Consider the following 19895-nt stretch of genomic DNA (forward strand, 5'->3'; position numbering starts at 1 on the left):
CCTACACACATCTACCACAATCTTTTATTCAGCAGGCTAGAAGATTTAGTTTCTTTTATATCTGGTGCTAACAGACACCATGTCCCGGTGCTGCCCAGAATCTCCAATGACAGCAAGACCTGGGAAGTCTTAGGGAGATGGAGTGCCACTTGCAGAAAAAGAGTCCATTATCTTGGAAGCCACTTCTGGAGTCATTGCTCAAAGCAATTTCTCAAAGTTTATACTCAAACCTTATAAGGCTCCTCCTGCCACCATGATTGAAGGGACAAGGAAGGGAGCCAAGGCACTTTGGTTGGCAAAGGGCATCCGTCATGATGAGCCCCTAATACTGATGAGACTTCTGATAAGATGCTCATATGATGACAGATGAGACTATGTGCAGTTAACTCAGTCATTTGTAATCATTGTTTTTTCTCCATTCAATAACTGTCCTGTGAAATTATTTTCTGAATTTCCCAGATTAAACAAAGGAGCCACATTTTACCTCTTTTCTTTGGGGAAGCCTCTTAGCAGTAATGCACACTTGCTGGAAACTTTCTAAGCTCCAGCTTCAAGACCCTCATTCACCTGTGTCACCTGATTTGTAGAAGTGAGCACTGCTGGACATACCTACTCTTCTCCTGATTCCGACTATCCCCAGAATAAACCCCAGGAATATTCTGAGGCCAAGATCTCTACTGTTGTTTGGAGATGTCTCTAGAAAAAGATGCAGGGCAGGGGTGTGATCTGTCACTTCTTAGTATTTGACTATGGCTGGCCACATCTCTTGGTCTGCAGCCTCCTTACTGAGCAGCCTCCTTACTTTTCAAGGCAGAGGCCTTGAAAGTGCTCCAGGTGAGCAATAGGTGTACAGAGACGCTGAAATATTGAGTCCCTCAGCACTCTGGGAGGTTGAGCCTTACCAGGAATGGCTCAAATCCGTGGGCCAATTACCTGCATGTAGTCTCTCTTGTTTACCCCAGTGGGTCATATAAATATTTTCATTTTTTGTGTATATCATGATCTGAGAAAAGGTTGGGAAACACTGATTTAACTGCTCTGATTTTCGTTTTCTCCCTCAATAATTTAGATTTTTTTTTCTTATAAAAACTTCACGAGGATCAAATACTTGATGAAGGGACTATAAGAACTTCCACACACTTGTAGGATGTGTGGTTGGCCACAGGGATGATACTCCCTGGATATTACTCCATCTCCAGTTTTCCCCCATTGCCTGTCCCTTTGAGGATGAGATGGGATTCCACTTTTCTATCCCTTCCAAGTCATAAAATCGATGTAGGGTGCCTACTATTGAGGTTCAAGCACTGACACGCACCATTTCTGTAGTCTCTGCTTCTTATGACTTCTTCAAGGTACCCATGAGAGCAGAAAGTGTCCACTCCTCTGCTCACTCATGCTGAGGAGGTTCACTATAGGTATCTGCCTCCTTCTGGTCTATTCCCCATTCATATCCTAGGTGTCTCCCAAATCTACAGAAAACTATCCTTCCTGCTAAAAATGTGGTCTCTCCAAGCCTGTCCTGCCTTTAATGGCAGGTCCTTGACCCAGGCAGAGAGCATCCTCAGTTTCCATGGTTTCAGCATCTGTGCCCCAGGGTGTGAGCTGACTGGCCTTGGTCCCGTGGGAGGTTCCAAAGGATCACTTCTCTCAGCCCTGTAGACGGATCTCACGGATGGAAAGGAAGGCTCTTCTGTACTTCTCAACCTGCTTTCCAGCCAAACGCTATGTTGAGTGAGTGGAAACTCAAGTCACAAAACAATATACCATAAAATGTTAACATTGATCTGTGGATATTGGAGGAGTGGGTGTTACTTATTTTTTTGTTTTTGTTTTTTTATACTTTCCTGGGTTTTTTTTCCAGATTTTTTTTAGAGTCAAACTGAAAGTGTATTTTAAATTATATTTCTAAAAGATGTACTCAAGATGTGCTGCATGAAGGCAAATAACAGCGCCGACATTCCTTCACACTTGCTGGCTCCAAATTACTGCCTCTACTTTCGGAGCCGGGCGATTTGGAGGGGGTGGAAGCCGGGAGGGGGAAGGGAGGAGGCAGCAGTGTGGGCCATTGAATTTCCTCTTTTCAGACACTGCTCTGGCAGCTAATTCCAGGGTGCTCATCTGTATGGTGGCAGCGTGACGTTCATGTTTTCCCCAAGGTATTTTATGGCCTTTTTACAGTGGTACTGTGAATAACTTTCTCTCGGTCACTTCCAAATAGTGAAAAATACCAGGTGATTCTCTTTGCTCTCCTCCACTTCTCTTTCTTTCGTCTCCATCCCATAATGTTGGTCTCCTTGCAGCGCGGCCTCTGCTTTCTCGTACCTCCCTCCTCTTGCCACGCTCTTCCCCCTACCTTCTTCCCTCTTTGCCTGTCTTTGCTTCATCTTTAAAGCAAAATAAACGCTGGTGGAGAAAGCCAGGCTCCGATGACCTCAGCCCAGGCCACGGTAAGGTGAGTGCAAAATCGGGTCTTGCCCTTAGGACCCAGATGGCTGCAAATGCAGATCCAGGGTCAGTTTCAACCTTTCCCTTTTCAGACCACAAGGAAGGGCTGGCTGGAGGCTGGGGTCAGGTGCCTGGATTCCAGGCCCCTCCTACAGGGAACTTGGCCAATAGCCCAATATCAGAAAACAGGAAGAAAGGGGACTTCGAACACAGATCAGTCCTGCTGAGGGGTGAAGCTATTCTAGGTGACAGTTCTATGTCACCTTCCTGGTTGACCATGGAGGGAGCTGTCATTCTTTGAAAAATTTCTGCTGTTTAATTCAGTGTCCCTGTTCTCAAGGGCAATCAGTAGGGTCTCCGTGGAGTTCTGTTCCAGACAGTGACATTGTGGTTGGTCCAAACAACAGGATTTCTCAGCGGCACCTCATCTCTCTTGGTGGGGAATAAGGAGCGGAGGCTCTGGACTGAGAGAGACTTGGGCTTGACCAGACCCTGCCCTCTCTGGCCTCCCACTCTACCCCACTCCCTTTATCTGGTTAACTCTGTTCTTCTACTTTAGGGCTGTAACTCAGTCTCAGGTATCCTCCCCTGGCTCTTGTGATGGGATCAAATCCCTCCTTTGTTTATTTTATAAAACATAAAAATGTCAAGTACTGCAGAGATGCAGGTGTTGGTCTGCAGAACTGTCTGCTGCCCACTGTTCTCCAAGTTCCTGAAAGTCTAGGAGGATTCAGCCTGCTCCTTGCTGAATCCCAGCTGCCTAGGGCAGGGTTCCGTGCATAGGGAGATTCTCAGTAAATAGTAGTTAATTGAATTAATCTTAGCTCCATCCCTGTGGGTTCCAGGACTTTGAATGTATTACTTATACTCTCTGAGCCTAGTTCCCTTAATAGAAAATGGGAATAATAACCCTCCATTCAGAAAATTGTATGAATCTATGTGGCATGGGGGGGTCACAAAGCATCCAGAATGGGCACAGCATGGGTAGAGTGTAAGCACACATCAAATATTGGTTCTTCCACAGTGCCCCCGCCCCCCAGCATTGCATACCATAGCAATTTAAAGCTTTAAAAAACAAAAATAAATGTCTCCCTATTTCTTCCCAACCTTCTTTCCTGCAACCTTCTGGATTCAGGTGAGGCATAGAATGAAGGAAACTGCTGATTTCTGAGTTTTGGCTGATAAGATGACCTTGAGTAAAGCACTGTCCTTCCTGGGTTTCAGCTCCTCACACAGGTGACAGGAAGACATGGATAAACAGCAGGTCCAGCCTCGCCCAACTCCCTCCCTCTCAGTCTCTGCAGAGGGGTCAAGGGTAACACTGACCACTGTTGTCACAGTGCTAGATGGGTGGAAGCAAAGAGGGGGTGAGCGTCAGAGCGAGGCAGAGTGAATCGGGCTGTCCGCCTGTCTGCTTTCATTCACACTGAGTTTATTGTTGCGGTACAGGTGAGCTGTGTTTTAAAATGGATCATCATGACAATGCCCCTTAGTAACAGCACAAGGATTTCTAGTGTACCTTTGTTCAAAAGAGCCTGAGGGCTTTGTACATACTGTCTCATTAATTCTCTGAGCCTCTGTAAAGTTGGATGGGAAAGCAGGATGAGTTCTGATTTATATGCAGAGAAACAAAGCTTCAAAAAGGTTAGGCAGCTTACCCAAGGTCATGCAGGAGCATCATTGTTCCCAGGAATCGGGTCTCTGTCTAGCACACCAGTCTGCAAGAGCACTCTGCTTCCAGGCTCTGGAGACGTGAAAGGTCTGTGTGCCGAGCAGCGTGGCGTGGGAGTTGTGGTCTCCTGGAAGATGGACTCTTCCCTAATTGGAAAGGAGTGATGAGTGGGTCAAGAGGAAGTTAGGAGAATTCTTTCCCTCTTCCTCCTCTCACCCTAGGAATCCCTCTCCTGGACCAGCCAAGACCCCATCAGAAGGGCCCTGAGCATACCAGCCCATGGTGGTTGCCATGGAAACAGTGTTAGCTGATCCACAGGCCCTAGAGAGCCAGCTGCTCTGATAGCAGGTGTGTGTGACTGGGTTACCTTCCTGGCTGACCTCAAGGGCTCTGTCATCCATAGTTAGGAGAATACCGTAGCCTCTGTGATCTGATCCATCTCTTTCTGCTGTGTTTAATTCAATGTCCCTGTCCTCCTGGGGAGTCGGCATCATCTCCAAGGGGTTGGTGTGGCAGAGTGGCATTCTTGGTTGGTCTGTACATCCAAAGACTGCGATTTCATGTTCTATCCCAATGCTCACTGTGCAGGTGACCTTGGGTAGGGCAATTGTGCTTTCTGAATGTCAATATCTTCATCAGAGAAAGGGGTTAACTGGTAGGGTCACTGTGATAATCATGAGTGGAAGGCTCTGAAGACCATCGGTGAGACCTGAGTGATGTGTAGGTGTTGGTAGCTAGTGTCCACTCTTTCATGTTGGAACTCTTCTCTTGTGGAAATAGGCCATACCCTCCCCAGAGTCCTTGCCATATGAGCTCAGTGGTCTCTGTGCTGTCACTTCCCAACTTGAAACATCAGGTCAGGAGCAGAGTCACTTGTCCTTGGATAGCTTATAGCCACCTGTCTGACCTACCCAGAGCCTGTCGGATCCACAGCGGATGATCATTGCTAGAAGGACTCCCTTGCTCCATAAAAGAAAGGTCTTTTGTTAATGGACTTGATTTTCTAGGCTGCCCATTTTTTTGTGTCACTATCAATACATTAATTATTTAGTGCCTGGTAAAACTTTCCGAGATCACAAGATGAAAGGCCTAGTGGCAGTTCAAAGTCTTTCTTTTGATTATTATTCTAGTCAACATATTTTGGGGGGGAGAAAATAAGCTTGAGATCACAGTGGAGGAAATTTCATAGGGTGGCAGACAAGCAAACTGCAGAAATGGACCCAGAAGAGCGAGTCTTGTTGCCCTGCTAATGGAAGCATCAGGACCTGGCAAGGAAACAGGTGTGGGGAGGTGTGTGAAGATCAGGCACCCTCTCCATGGCTCTCTTGGATTAGTGAAAATTCCAGTTACTCTCCTACAGTTGCTGAAAGTTGGTGAGTCCACCCTGGTTGGGGAGGGTAGGCCCAGTGACCAAGTCCAGCTGGAGCCGGGATTCAGGACAGGTGAAGACATGGCAGAGCTCACTGGCTGGTCAGGAGCAGCTTGCTTGGGACACAGGTCCTCTCCAGGAAGCTCAAAATGTAGTGACTTGGGACGCTTCAAAGAAGGATATAAATTCCAAACAGAGGCATCAAATACCACACTCCCTTCATTATCTATGTCCCTGAATGATGTCACCAGTGGCCTGCATAGACATGCTATCTCACCAGACATAATAGGTCTTTCTCTGACCCCGCCTTGCCCCTGTCCCTGAGAAGTGTGTCCTGCCTGAGACAGAGCAACAGCCTCCCATGAAAAGTTTTTGCAAATTTTTTCTCAATTTATAATTAAAAATATTCAACATAAGCAACAGATCTGAAATTGAGATTTTTAAAATGAAATTAATATACCAAATTATAATCTGTTGTCTAAACACCCAGTGTTGCCCAAACAGCATGTTTGGCGCATGGCCTGACTGCCACTGTCCCGAGGGTCAATAAACCATACACGGACAAGATGGCAGGGGTCCCAGATCTGGCTGTGTATTGATACCACCTGAATTCCAGCTCCACAGCTTTGACAGGGCTCCTGCTCAGGGACTGGCCCTTCAACATAGGGTAGGATTTAGGGAAGCAGGGGCTGGAAAGGACATTCTAGGCAGCTGAGCTTGGGCAAAAGTCTGGAGATGAGGGTGTAATGGGGACCACAGGATGTGAAAGGGTGGGAAATAAGGCTGAAAAATGAAACAGAGACCAAAGTATCAGAGCTTTCCATTTATGAGCTTTACCGATTCTGACCACACCTCTTTGCAACTCCCTTTTTGGTGTGTCTCTAGTACACCCTTCAGGTAGCAGACTCCCCACGCACAGGGGCAAAGCTGACAGTTTCCTCTGTTGGGCTGTCAATATTCCCAGTGTGGCACCTAGGGAAGGGGTGCCCGCTTACAGGGCTGACGGTGCGCTTCACCATTGAATGAACTCCGTAGTTATACACAGGTCCTTGGGGAGAGGCAAGAAACATGTGTTGAAGCTCTAACTTTGAATGGTACAAGAGAATTTTATGGGGGAGTAATTTCTGCTTCAGGACTGGAGCTATCAAGAAACAGCACAAACATTGCTGGCAGGTTGGGCGTGGGACTTAGAGAAAGGTAAAATGGAGTAGGGACTGCTTAATTCCATTCAAATTCCGCCCCTGACACTAATAGCTCCTCTCTGAAAGAGGCAGCTGGAAGAAAGGATGAAAGCAAATACCTATGAACTAGAGGGGGCCTAGGCGAACCGCTCACTCAAACCCTTCATTTTCCAGTCTACAGAAGGTGTGGGGAGCGCCAGGTCTTTAGGACAAAGGGTGCATCTGCTAACTCTCTCGTTTCTTTTCTCTGAAATCACATCTCTGTTTTTTTCGATGAAATTAACTGCCTGTTGCAACTCCAACATCACTGCTAACTGTAGTAGTCATGTAAATTCACGGAGAACGTTTCTTTGTTGAACAGGTGTGGGCTCAGCTCAGTGAATACTGACTGCTTCTCTTAGGCTGCCAGTCCCCAGATGAGGCCCACCCTATCTCCTCTCCTGGCTGGGCCTGCTTACCACTGTTTGACATCTGGATGACTATTTGGTCACATCGAGCTTTGCGTTGCACGACACAAAATCATTGTCAAATAATGCATTATTAACTCTGTTTTTCAAATAAAGGGGGAAACGGCTTACAGGCTGTCACTGATTGTTTTATTGTTGGGAGGAAAATAAATAAGTAAAATGTGAAGAGAAGGTAGGAGCCGTTCCAAGGAGTGTTCCGAATAGCGATATTTGTTACATTTGATGGATGCAGGTTTGTAAAACATGCCTGATTGTGAACCCAGGGCATTCATGTAAATAACCATCACACATGCATAATTCTTTATTACTGATGCTGACACAAGTGTGATAGGCCTATTATGTTATGCACATTGGCGTAGGAACAAGCAGACACACAGCGAGACATGTGAAAATAAAGACTGAAAATGGAGACATTGCTCATTGCCTAAAATTTCTACAGTTGAGTTAGTGGACAGTTGGCAAAGTCAATAATTAACTAGTGAATAATAGAGAAGTAGCTCTTTGGGAGCATTTTTTATTTCTGGACATTGTATTTATTGATACAAGATCTTCAAGGTATAGAAAAGGCACGAAGCCTCCCATTCATTTTGGATTCTTAAGTAGAAATAGAAACATAAAACTTTAAGACTAGTATGACTGATACTTAAGCACATCACACACACACACACACACACACACACACACACACACACACACGTACTCACACACTGACTCCCTGGGAGTTTTTAGAGCGTGCATCATTCCTATTCTTACCATCAATGAGGTTCAGTGAGTGTGAACTTAGCCTGCAGTTAAAGAGCTGGTAAGTATCAGAGTTACTTTCTCCAGGGCTCTGGTTTGTTTCATTTGGTAAATATTTATTGAGTGGATACTATATGCCGGGCATAGGGATATAGCAGTGGCCAGTGTGACAGGTGCACCATCAGCAAGTGACTCTACATGACATCTCTGAGTAAAAAGTAATGTAGTTTAAAGTGATAGTGACTTATGGGTGCTACTTAGGGTGATCAGAGAAGTTCCTTCTGAGAAGGTGTCACAGGCAGAGACCTGGATAGAGGGAGGAAGTGACCTCAAAGTTCCTCTGAGGTGGAGGAACTTTCTAGGTTGAGAGAATTACCTTGAGGTGGGAATGTGCTTGGTGAGTCTGAGGAATAGCAAGGAAGCCAATGAGACTGAGCCCATGAGAAGGGGAGAATGGCTGGAAATGAGATCAGAGACACAACCAGGGGCCACATATGTGGAGCCTTTAAGGGCAAGGCCATGGCAAAATCTCGAAAGCTGTTCCAGCATGGCTTCGTCAGTCTGACTGGTATATGGAGAGATGATGGAGGCAAAGACAGCCAGGTGCTTATAAGTAATGAAGGTGAGAGGTGATGGGAGAGAATACAAGAAGGGATTATGTTGGAGAAAAGCCATCAAGGTTTGTTGGTGAGCTGGGTATGGTGGCTCATGCCTGTAATCCCAGTGACTTGGAAGCTAAGGCAGGAGGATCACAGGTTTGAAGTTAGCCTCAGCAACTTAGCGAGGCTGCAAGCAACCTAGTGAGACTGTGTCTCAAAAAATAAAGAAGGGCTGGGGACATGGCCCAGTGGTTAAGTACCCTTGAGTTTAATCCCTGGCACCCCCCCAAAAAAATTTTTGGTGAATTAATAATGGAGTATGAGAAAAAGAAAGGCAAGGATTCCTTCCTGGCTTTTGGCCTAAGCAATCAGGTGAGTATTGGTGTTGGTTTCTGAAATGAGGTTCAGGTGAAGAGTATCAAGTATAACTCCTGCTACATCTGAGATGCTTACAAAATGCAGGTTGCAGACAGGTGGTTGGATAGATATTTTCTTCAGAGGAGATGGACCCAGAGATATAAATACAGTATCATGTAGGTAGTGTTTGTTAAAGTGTGAAACTGGGTAGGATCACTTTGGGAATGAGTTTAGATGGGGGAAAGGCTCCAGTTCTTCACCTTTTAGCAATCATGAATAATACAGCAAAGATACCCCTGAGTTATTAAAAAGAAAGATGAAATTATTTACATATCAGGCAAGGAGAAATTCACTGAGGAATTCCTGAGGGTGAAAAGTCAGGGTTGTTAAAGGCTTGAGAGGAGGATTCATGGTGAACGGATATGTAGGCTTGATTGAAACAGGTTCCTCCTTCACGGATAAGCAGAGAGTGAGGTGCCAGGGTGACTCACCGTTCATCATTAGCTAGTGCCACTGTGATGAAACTGCAGTGTTCCAGCATGAAGTTTCTTAGGCATGTGTTGCTTGACAGTGGAGAATTTTCCTCCTGTACAATCTGGAAAATGGAGTAGATCTGGTAAAGAAGAGTAAAGAAGACCTACGCTGATGTAGGAGGCCACCAAGATTATGTGGCCATGGAGATGTGAGGTCTCAAGAATCAGGGAGGGATCCGTGGGTTCAAATGCTGCAAGGATAAGATCAGGTCTGAGACTTGTTCATTGTGTCTTCAGCCTGGAGTCACCAGTGACCTTGACCAGTGATAATGAAGACAATCTTGATTTTATTGTATTTAAAAGAAAGTGTGTGGAGTGGGGGAGGAGAAAGTAGAGACCGGGGCTAAGACAAGTCCTTCAAAGTGATTGGCTGTAAAGGAGATCAGAATCAGAGGGTAATGCATGAAGAAGAGTATGGAAGTAAAAAAAAAAAAAAAATGATTTCTTTTTCTTTTTTAAAGATGGTACATGTTTTCCACAGTTGAGAATGACTCAGAGAGGGCAAATTGGTGCAGGAGGTAGGGGGACAGTTGCAATCGAAGAGTCCTTGAGAAGGGACAGGATTAGAGTGTAGATACCTCATCCTTTAAAGCAGGGAGGAAGGCGGCATGTTCAGGGCACCACAGCAGGCGGATTTGCTGCTTTTCCCCCTCAACAAAATAAGAAGCAAGGTCGTTTGCGAGAATGTGGAGGAATCAGGGAATTGGAGGAGTAAGAGAAGTTTGAAATAGCTGTTCTGGAAAGAGAGTGAATTGAATCGATTAGGGAATGCAGTAGGATTTCTGGGCAGTCCTGAGGGTTTTCTTGAGGTTTCTGGTCGTGAATTTAAAGTGAGACTTGTCAGCTTCATTGCCTTTCCCTCCTCCCCGCCTTCCTCCTCTCCCAGTACCAGTATCCATGACAGTTGTGGAGGAGGGAGGAGGCAGATAGGGTTGAGAGAGCACATAGGGGATTATCAGAGAGGCACACTAAGCGGAGGACATTAGCGGGGTGATGCATGGTGGAAAAAAAAGATGGGTTTTGGGAGCTTGGGGTCTTCACTCCACCTTGACACACTGCATTGCCCAGAAAGGGCTCAGAAATTCATCAGAAAAAAAAAAGCAATTTTACCAGTAGCCAGTCAATGATGCCCTCAGCCTGGGGATGTTCTGTTCCTCTTCTCTACCAGACCATCATTGTTCTGCCTCACGGGGGCACCTGCTCCTATGCCACCCTCTCCTCCAGTCTTTCCCCTAGAGCCCAAGAGTCATTCTGCTTGAGTCCGTAGGGCTCGATTCACACCTTTGCCCCCAAAGTCTGTGTTGGAGAGGCTCCTTCCACTTTGGAGCCTCACATTTTCAGAGTGAAGCACCACAAAGGCAAGCCAGCTCTTGCTTAAATGGATTTCTTCTCATGGCATGACTTCTCCTTATGTTAGAAAAACTTCCTTCCTAGCAGGAGTGAGGAGAGGGAGGGACAAGGACTGTGAAGGGAGGAAACAGATTCTTCACCCTACACCAGTTCAATGCAGAAGTACTTTCTTCTGTCTATTCAAAATTTAGGCATATTCTATGAACTTTGATTAGAACTCACTGATGTCCCAAATGCCTCCAAATTTGGAGAACAACTCCATTCATAGAGGTTGTGCTTTTCTCTGTCTTCCTCTTTTCAGGTGGGGAGGCTGATCCTTTTGGTCAACCCCTCCCTTAGCTCCCAGCCTCATCCAGCTCCTTATTCTAGCCACCTCCTCTAGGGACCAGGTTGGGATTCCTGTGAGTCTAGAATTCTGGGAGTTCCTGCAAGGGAAGCATAAAACATTCTACTTTCTTTTTAGTATTCAACTCTGAATACCAAAATTTGCCCAGTAAGTTATTGCCATTTGGTGAATTATGAAAAGCTTTAAGCTCTATCTATTGGTATTACCTAGAGCAATGTCCATAACTCCTTTTCAGGTCATGACTCAGCCCTCAGAGACCTTTCTTTTGAATGCTTTCATACATATATGCTTTTCATATACATATACACACATATGTATATGTATATAAATGTATGTATATGTGATATATAAATATGTATCACTGATTATATTACTTGGCCCTCATCCAGGTAAAAAGTCATCTGCCATTTTGTGCCCACTCAGAGTCATAAGTGCGTCCTGAAGTCTGGCTCCATCTGCTTGATCCTTCACATCCAGGAAGAAGTAAATACCATTCCCAAATAGAGTGGTTAAGAACAATGACATCACTTGGAAACAGGGAAATATAGCTCAGGCTACGTTTTATTGTTGCTTCAAAATTACTTAAAATTTGAGCTAAGCTGATGAGTCAGATTTAGAGATGCCGGCTTTTATTCACATGGGAGTCATTGCAAGGATTTGATTGAATGGTTTTCCCAGGCCCTTCACCCTGTTGTGCCGCTGTGGAGCTTGCTCAGTGGTAACTAGCAACCTTTGCCATTGCCCATGGGGGCCCTGTCAGACACTGGGGAGAGCCAAGGACCACCCTATGCTGGTCTGAGGGGGTCTAGGTAGGGTAGAGGAAGGAGCATGGGCTTTCACATCAGGTTCACCTGGTCTGTGGACTCTGATATCCTGCTTGCTACTGGCTGTGTCTATAGTCAAGGCATAATACCTGTTTGAGGCTCAGTTTCCTCAAAATTAGGACAAATAATAATACTTACTCATAAGGTGGTTGTAAGAAGCAGATGATACATTTAAAGTATTTGGCAGAGTGCCTAATTCATATGTACTGGATATATTTTATTTATTTTTTAAGTGTCATAAATTTAACTCTGCCCAAGAAAACTCGTGTGGCCTTGGGTTCACTTCTCTGAGCCCCATTGTCCATCTTAAAAATGGAGTTGCTGTGACAGTGAGATGAGATGGTTTCTCCCTGCAGCTCCCTAGCACTAGCTTTTGGGGCCTTTTAGTGCATTTCCTCTGAGTCATTTTGTAGAATTGCTACACAAAGTTTTACCTGGCAGTGGCCAATTTAGTTCTGGTCTCTTAGATCAGAAATGAGAAGAATGTAAAAAAAACCTCCCTACCAGGTACCCAGGAGCCAGCCATCTGCAATTTCAATTCAAATCTTTGGAAGACAGAGGAGGTAGAAGTGCTAGAGGTCAGGGGGTTTGGGGTTTTGTTTGTTTGTTTGTCTTAGAATGCCCATCCTGTTCCATTTGCAGGGACTCATGGCCCTGTAGTCAGCTTTACCATAGTTCAGCGCCTGTAGAAACAGTGGAGCCAAAAGTTAGCAACCCCACAGAGATTTCCTTAAAGCATATGAGGTTAGGTTGATGCTAAAAAGAAGTTGGAGGGCTAGGGATGTATCTTGGTGCTAGTATGTACAAAGCCCTGGGTTCAATCCCTGCCCTGGGGCGGGGGCGGGGGGGGCGGATAAAGTTGAAGACGGGAATATAGGACTCAAGGAGCCAATGTTGCAGAGGTTCAGAAGAAACTGCAAGGCAGACAAGCTAGGAAAATGGTTCTGCTAGCCTGTTGCTTTTTCTTTCTTTTCTCCCTCTTCTTCACAAAGTCACTCCAAATGAGTTGACAATTACCACTGGAGTAGCAAATCAGCCCACACCTGGGAGAATATGACCTGTTGGTATTAAGCAACCATGGGCTCAGTTCCATCAGTTTTTGTACCTGTAAAATGGACATGATCATTCCCATCTAAGAGTGTCACTGTGAACATCATGTGGCACTTTGTGGATAAAGGGGCCACCATGGTACCTGCTCTATGGAAGCTGCAGAAAAAAACTCTGCTTCCCTCCTTCCCTCCTCCCCTCACTCAATCTGGCTACACATCTATCTACTAAACGGAACTAATTCTCAGATCCTTCCTTCTTTAACAGAAAAAGCTTTGCCTGCCATAAAACATTAGCAAATAGTGATTGAGTCGGAGATTTTCTGGGAAGAACTATATAAGAGCATGCAGCGTGCGCTCATTTGATTTGTAGATATATTGTAATGATTTTCACCACACAAAACCCACTGGAGGTACTATTAAGGAATGGACTCATGCTGTTCTGCTTCTTTTTTTTCCCTCAACCCTTCTTTCTCTCATGCAAATTGGAAACATTAATTCTTTGTGGCTCCCTGGCCTCTTGGAAGTGGGGAAACCTGTCTCCTGGCATTCCACACACCCCCACCCCCGAACATAGCATAATCGTCAAGTATTCATAACTTCTGAGTGCAATTTCAACCCTCTCATTGATAAGGCAATAACCCAAGCAAACAACATTAGATGAAGTTACGAGTCTGTGCATAGAGAAGGAGACGTTATTTGGGCAAGATGAATATAAGTTCTGTATAAAGTTGCACAAATTCTTACAGGCAGAATAGACTTTGGATAGAGCTATTAGACCAAACCATTGAGTTGCCTGCCTTCTAGTTCATCTTCCAGAGATCCTTAACATGGCCGTGGTCACAGTATTCAAATATCTCAGATCTGGCTGCTCTTGTACATCATGGTCTACTAGTGTCTACTAGTGTCTCAGTCATTTTTTTCCTCATCTTTTCAATGAATATCATGAAATCCCCTTGTGGACTTGTTTTATAGTGATAATTGAGTGACAACTATATGACCCCTGCTAAGTGCACAAAATCAGTATTCTCCTCTTTGTTTTTATGTCCAGGTCACAGCTCCTTGGAGTCACCAACAAACATGCCTTCTTCTCCTCCTGACCATTTTGTGTGGAATCTCACCTGGATAATGAAAGATTCCTTTCCTTTCCTGTCTCATCGCAGTCGATACGGTAAGTGTATTTTGATCGTTATTTGTGAGGCACTATTCCTATCTTATAATTAAGGATACTATGGATTTCAGTTTGTGATTAATGATGCTCCAGGGATCCCTGGGCTCCTTACATAAAAAGAAATCTTTCCAGGCACAGTGGCACATGCCTGGATTCCAAGAGGCTCAGGAGGCTGAGGCAGGAGGATCTTGAGTTCAAAGCCAACCTTAGCAAAAGCAAGGTGCTAAGCAATCAGTGATACTCTGTCTCTAAATAAAATACAAAATAGGGCTGGGGATGTGGCTCAGTGGCCAAGTGTCCCTGAGTTCAATCCCTGGTACCTCCCCTGCAAAATCTTATTGTGCCCTCGGTCTCCCAGTGGCACCTAGCCTCATCAGACCATTCCAGCCAAGCCATTCCAGTTGCATTCTGCATACTGGAGGAAGCCAAGAATGTTGTTGCTGCTGTGTGGCACCTGGTATTCTTGACATCCCCTTGCCAATCATTAGATGCACTGCTTATTTTCAGCTCGACTGTTGCTTTTTGGATATAAGGTTTTAACCCACCATGTTTCTAAAGATCATGTACTCTCGAGAGTGGATTGTTACTATGAAGGCCACATGTCTCCCTCAGTGACTCTCTTACATTTGGGTAGTTTCCCAAACATGCAATTTGAAATTATTTCAACTCATTTGATTCCGCAATACCCTTGGAAATAAGGAGAAAAGATTGAATTTCCATTTACACAGATGTGGAAACTGAGCTTAATATCATCACATGGATGGGTTTTCTAGCCATCAAGTGAGAATTCTTCCCTTAAATTCACTCTTTCTCTCAGCAGTTCACTTAAGCCTGCTAAATCCTAACCTAGGAGCCACATGGGCCATATTTACATGGCATAGAGTTCTTGGTTCTCCATGATTAACTGAACAGCTCATAGCAGCTGGGTTTCTACAGTACAAAGATCAGGTTTGGAACACAGCTGGTACATTTCCGAGGGAACATTTTCCTTTCTCTGGAACTCCTTTGGACGAACCCCAAGAGAGCAAGCACTATGCTGTGTTTGTTCCCCCACCTTATCTCATCACAAGGACAGCACTCCCAAAACCTTGTGCATAATGAATGAATTCAGAAGGCCTCCCGAGATGGAATTCTCTCATCAGGCTTGATTCAATTAAGTATTGATGAACCCAGTGTAGCACTGAGTTCGAGATTCCCTTCTGGGCATTTTTACCTATTCCTGCTGCTCATTCTATGCCCTTGGGCTTGAGCTATTTAAAATGCACCTAACAGAGATGTTCTACTCACTGTAGAAAAGCTCTGGTCTGAAACCTGCTGTCCGTCATCCATAACACAGTTAGTCTTGGTGCGTATTAATGGTACCTTTCATTTCGAACTTAAAAGAAACGAACGCATCACAAACCCTAGGGCAGTTTAGGATGATACTCTGTGCTAGGATGTTTCCTGCTCCTCCTAAGCATCCCCAGAGGGAAAGAAGGATCAGGGGTTCTCAGGAGATTCCAGATAAGAATTACTTCCTGATTATATTTAAGCCAGACACTGTCATCTTAAGATAAGGGCAAGTGTCTATAAATAATTGAAATCTAGTCCTTGGTATCCTTAATGCTTTGTAACCAGATTTGTAATACAACTGGTCTTCAGATAACACTTTTGAATCTGCTCTCAAAGTCACTCAGTGTCTCTAACAGGAAGACAACTATTTGAAAGATAGAATGCCCAAGGAAGGCAGGTTTGCCTCCTGTAGGCCTCAGAGAGCAATGTGTTTGTTCCCTGTGGAGCATCTTGAGAGGGGTTGCAGGTTGAAAGGAGAAACCCATGATGGTTTTTCAAGCCCCCTACCTACCCATTTCTTGGCCTTGATAAACCTATTTCCTCTCTCTGATCCTCACCCTCCTCATCTGTAAAATAAGGGTAGAGGGCTGTGTTCCCTTAAGGCAAAGGAGTAGATCTGAATGTTTCCCAAGTTCACTTTCATGCTCTCCTTGTGGCCTGGGACCTCATGATTTCCCTTCTTGATAGAGAAGACGGAAACCATTGGCAAGCTGTCGCCCAAATGCTGGACGAGGGCGCCAAAGTCGGCGCCGTTATTGGTGTGGATGCATGGAGGAGGAAGAGCTCATTCTTGACTGGTGTCTCCTTGACTGAGTGTGGTAATAATTTCGGATCCTTTTCATCTTCTCACCATGTTTAATTTGGTGGAGACTTATGCACCCCCTTCTCATACACACACGGACGTCACCAAAGATGCTGAAACTGATTAAATAGAAAAACGAGTAAGCCTTGGCCCTGACTTCACAGAGTTCGTAGGCCAAGGAAATAATTCTGTAGGCAGCGAGGCCCATTGCTATGGAGAGGCCTCTGTGGACTGGCCTCAACGCCCAGGCATTAAGGGACTCATTGCTGAGCAGGCTGAAGGCAGAGTTAAGGTCACTACGCCCATTCATTCCCTCAAGGTATTTTTAGGGGCTCAGCCTACATGTCGATGAGCCAAAGAGGCCAGTAGGCTTGTAGGTAATAAATCCACACCTTTCAACTGCCAGGAAAGACATTTTAAGAAATGTTAACAACTTCATTAATTTTAAGGCCTCAAACTTGGGCAGAGAAATTTGACTGGAAAATTGCTGCCTGAAGGGATAGTTCTTCAGACAGTGAGGAGTCCCCCAGCCTCAGCGAGTCTGCAGAGGAGCTTCAGGCATGGCTGGCCGTCTTCTCCTGCACCCTGGGGGAGGGGTGGGGGTGAGAGTAGCATCAACAATCATGATGGACATCACGATGGACAGCGGCAGGCCGGTCCTCTCTGGGAGGCTGTCCTGTCCTGAATTGAGGGTGGCTTTCTTCTCGCTCGTGTTTTATGAGAGGAGATGGGGTGGAGAAGAGGCTCATAAGATTTACTCACCCCCAGCCTGTAATTATCTGCTTGAGGGAAAAGTTTGACCTACCTTTTTGAAAGCTCCCCGTATTTCTTCTAATTTATGCTGGGGTCTTTTATGTTGTGTAAAATATATTCTCTTCAGTGGCGTTCAGAGTGATTCCAGCTCTTTCTTGCCTCTGACTTGAATGAGGAAGAGCCTGCTAATTTCATCATCACGAGCAGAGAGCTGTATGTTCTTCCCCCAAGGCTTCGAGAGGGAGGGACATCTGAAGAAAGACTTTTCTTTGTTTTTCCTTTTATCGTTATCTCTGATGCCTTCGGACTTATTTATAGGCCCAGCTAAAGGATTAGACTGTAACTAGCCCCCAGGTAAAAATCTGTCCCATCAGGTCACATTAGCTGCTGAGAGATTGAGGCCACTGGGCATTGAGAAAGGGAGTTTTGATCCCCTTGAGTTCTAGAGTCTCCGAGATAGTTGGTCTCCTTCCCAGTGTTACCTCATATTTGCCCACTCTGGGGTACAAGGAGAATCAGTTCAGCATTTCAAGCAGAAGGACCCGAGGTTCCACCCCAGAAAAACAGAAGAAAGGGAATTTTTATTTTTTTTTTTTAAAAAATTGTTGATAGTTTGGCAAAACCTTTCACAAGCATTTTTCACATTTAAGTTGTGTTATAAAATGACAGTGGGTGGAAATTACTTTTTATCCCGTGTTTACAGAAACGTCGATCAAGGGTCAAAGGAGTTTATGAATGTGCTCTCCAGCTACAGAGCAGGTGAGCAGTAGAAAAGAGTGAACCCAGGTTTTCTGGTTCCAAGCTGAGGGCTCTACAGACATATCACAGAGTAATTTAAAGATGAGCCTTCCAGGGAGAACACTCACACTTCCTGGGAGACCTGGTGTTGGGACTGAAAGATCAGTCTGATATTTAAGACCTTGTGTAGCTGTAGCACCCAAGCCTTGTTGTTCCCAATTTAAGAAGAGGCAGGCTAGGTAACTTCCCTCTCCCTAAACGTGGTAGGTAGTCTTGTATAGCTCTCCTTTCTTCCTCTCCACCCCAGAATACGGTCTCTCTTATAGGTAGAATTTTGTGTCTCAAAAAGGTCCATTAAGATTCCCCATACCTTCTGTACCTGTGAATGAGACCTTATTGAGAAGTAAAGTTTTTGCAGATGTAATTAAGTTAAAGGAGGCCACACTGGATTAGGGCAAGTCCTGATACCACAAGACTTGGGTGCTTATAAGAACACAGAGCACACATAGGACACATACCATGTAGCCATGGAATCAGAGGTCAGAGCGATGCTCCTCTAAGCCAACACTAGAAGCTAAGAGAAAAGCATAAGCCAGATTCACCCCCAGAGCTTTAGAGGCAGAACGGCCCTGTGAACCCCTTGGTTTTAGATATATGACCTCTAGTGCTGTGGGAGGAGAACATGTCTATTATTTTAATCCACGCAACGTGTGGGACTTCATTATGACAGCCCTAAGAAACTTATATAAATCTTTATCCCTCCAGGCCCCCAATGTCCGGAACATTGACTCCTGGAAAAAGAAAGTATTCTTCCCAATATCTGAGCATAACAAAGCCATTGTTGGACTTTGAATAAAAGTTCTATTAAAACTTTGTCTACTTTCTAGTCCACGGGGACCTATTCAATTTAGAGGCTGATGCTTTTGGAAAGAAAAATTAGACTTTTTAATTACTTTCCCTGCTGCTGCCACCACTGCCACCCAACCTGCTAATGTATCAATTTCGTTGATTGAAAAGACTGGGTAAATTAAATATCATTCTTTCTCTCCCTCTCTCTCTCTCTCTCTCTCAAAAAAAAAAATATTAACCGAACACAGGATCAAAAATGGAAAACAGAAAGGCCCTCCAGCCCCCTATGGGATTTCCTCCGTGGCTCTGGCAGGAAGTCAGTTTGATCACATTTCTGAAATTACAGATTTAACGTGGCTGGCCGTGATCAGCCATTCCGGCCCTCAGGAGCCTGGTATCAGTCAAAAGCTGCTCCCAGCTCCCTAGTGGTCTGTTGTCAGGGCCCAAAGCTTTCTTTCCAACTCTTCTGCCCCCAACAGGCCAGGTCACTTTGTGTTCTGTTCCCAGCCCTGCTCCACTGAACTGAGGAATCGAGTTCTTTTGTGGCTCATGCATCTGTGTTGTTATCTACAACGTAATAAGCAAAAGGCCTCTGGATGCATTCACCAAAAAAGGCTGAGTCCCAAAGGGAATTGCAATGCCGGCAGTCATACAAGGCCCAGGAGCAGGAACCATCTATCACCTCGAGCTCCGCTGACCTGCTGGGAGTCAACTAACTCAATCCATAGAAATTCAATAAAAAGCTTCTAAGTTGGCTTAGAAGGGACAGGTTGGAAATGCTCCTCTTGGTCATGTACCTTTGAAACGAAGATGAATAAACCCATTCAATAAATATGACGAGTGTGTCGCTCCGCTAGTGACGAGTTGAGTCAGGAGAAACAGAAAGAAGAGAATTAAGAGAATGGTGGACAGACTGACATGAAGATGGACAAAACAAGTTGAGAGGGATCCATTTAAAAACAACCATCACAGACAGAAACAAAAGGACACTGACACAAAGGAAAGAGAGGGACACAAAGGAAAGAGATGGGTGCAGAGACAGATAAGGAGGGACACACACAGGAAGAGAGAGAGACAAAGTAGAAGGACACCTATGGCTGCCCGGTCTCCTTTCCATGTATTCTTTCTCCCACTAACGTGGTTTCAGCTACCTGGACAGGTAGCTCCCTAATCCTTGGTCCAGTCTTGACCTTCCCTGTGAAGAACCCTCCTGCATCCCTACCTGTCTGTATCATTTTTACCCATAGCGTGCCTCCAGAAACAGAGAATGGGAAGCTGGGTGGAAACATTTATGGAGCACCAACTGTATGCTTGGTTGTG

General features: G+C 45.0%; 1 protein-coding gene across 2 annotated transcripts in view; it reads left to right on the plus strand.

Moving 5' to 3' along the window:
• The window catches only part of Alk (ALK receptor tyrosine kinase), a 651421-nt gene that overhangs the window by 176722 nt on the left and 454804 nt on the right, over positions 1-19895 (plus strand). For both annotated transcript variants that reach the window (XR_013429124.1, XM_040271529.2), the window contains exon 2: positions 13982-14101. Coding sequence is in view for 1 of the 2 variants with exons in the window: in XM_040271529.2 (XP_040127463.2) it covers positions 13982-14101 (120 nt within the window). In the remaining variant the exon portion in view is untranslated. The remainder of the gene's footprint in view (positions 1-13981; positions 14102-19895) is intronic.

Source organism: Ictidomys tridecemlineatus, chromosome 12 (assembly GCF_052094955.1).
Source record: "Ictidomys tridecemlineatus isolate mIctTri1 chromosome 12, mIctTri1.hap1, whole genome shotgun sequence".
NCBI classification, from domain to species: Eukaryota; Metazoa; Chordata; class Mammalia; order Rodentia; family Sciuridae; genus Ictidomys; species Ictidomys tridecemlineatus.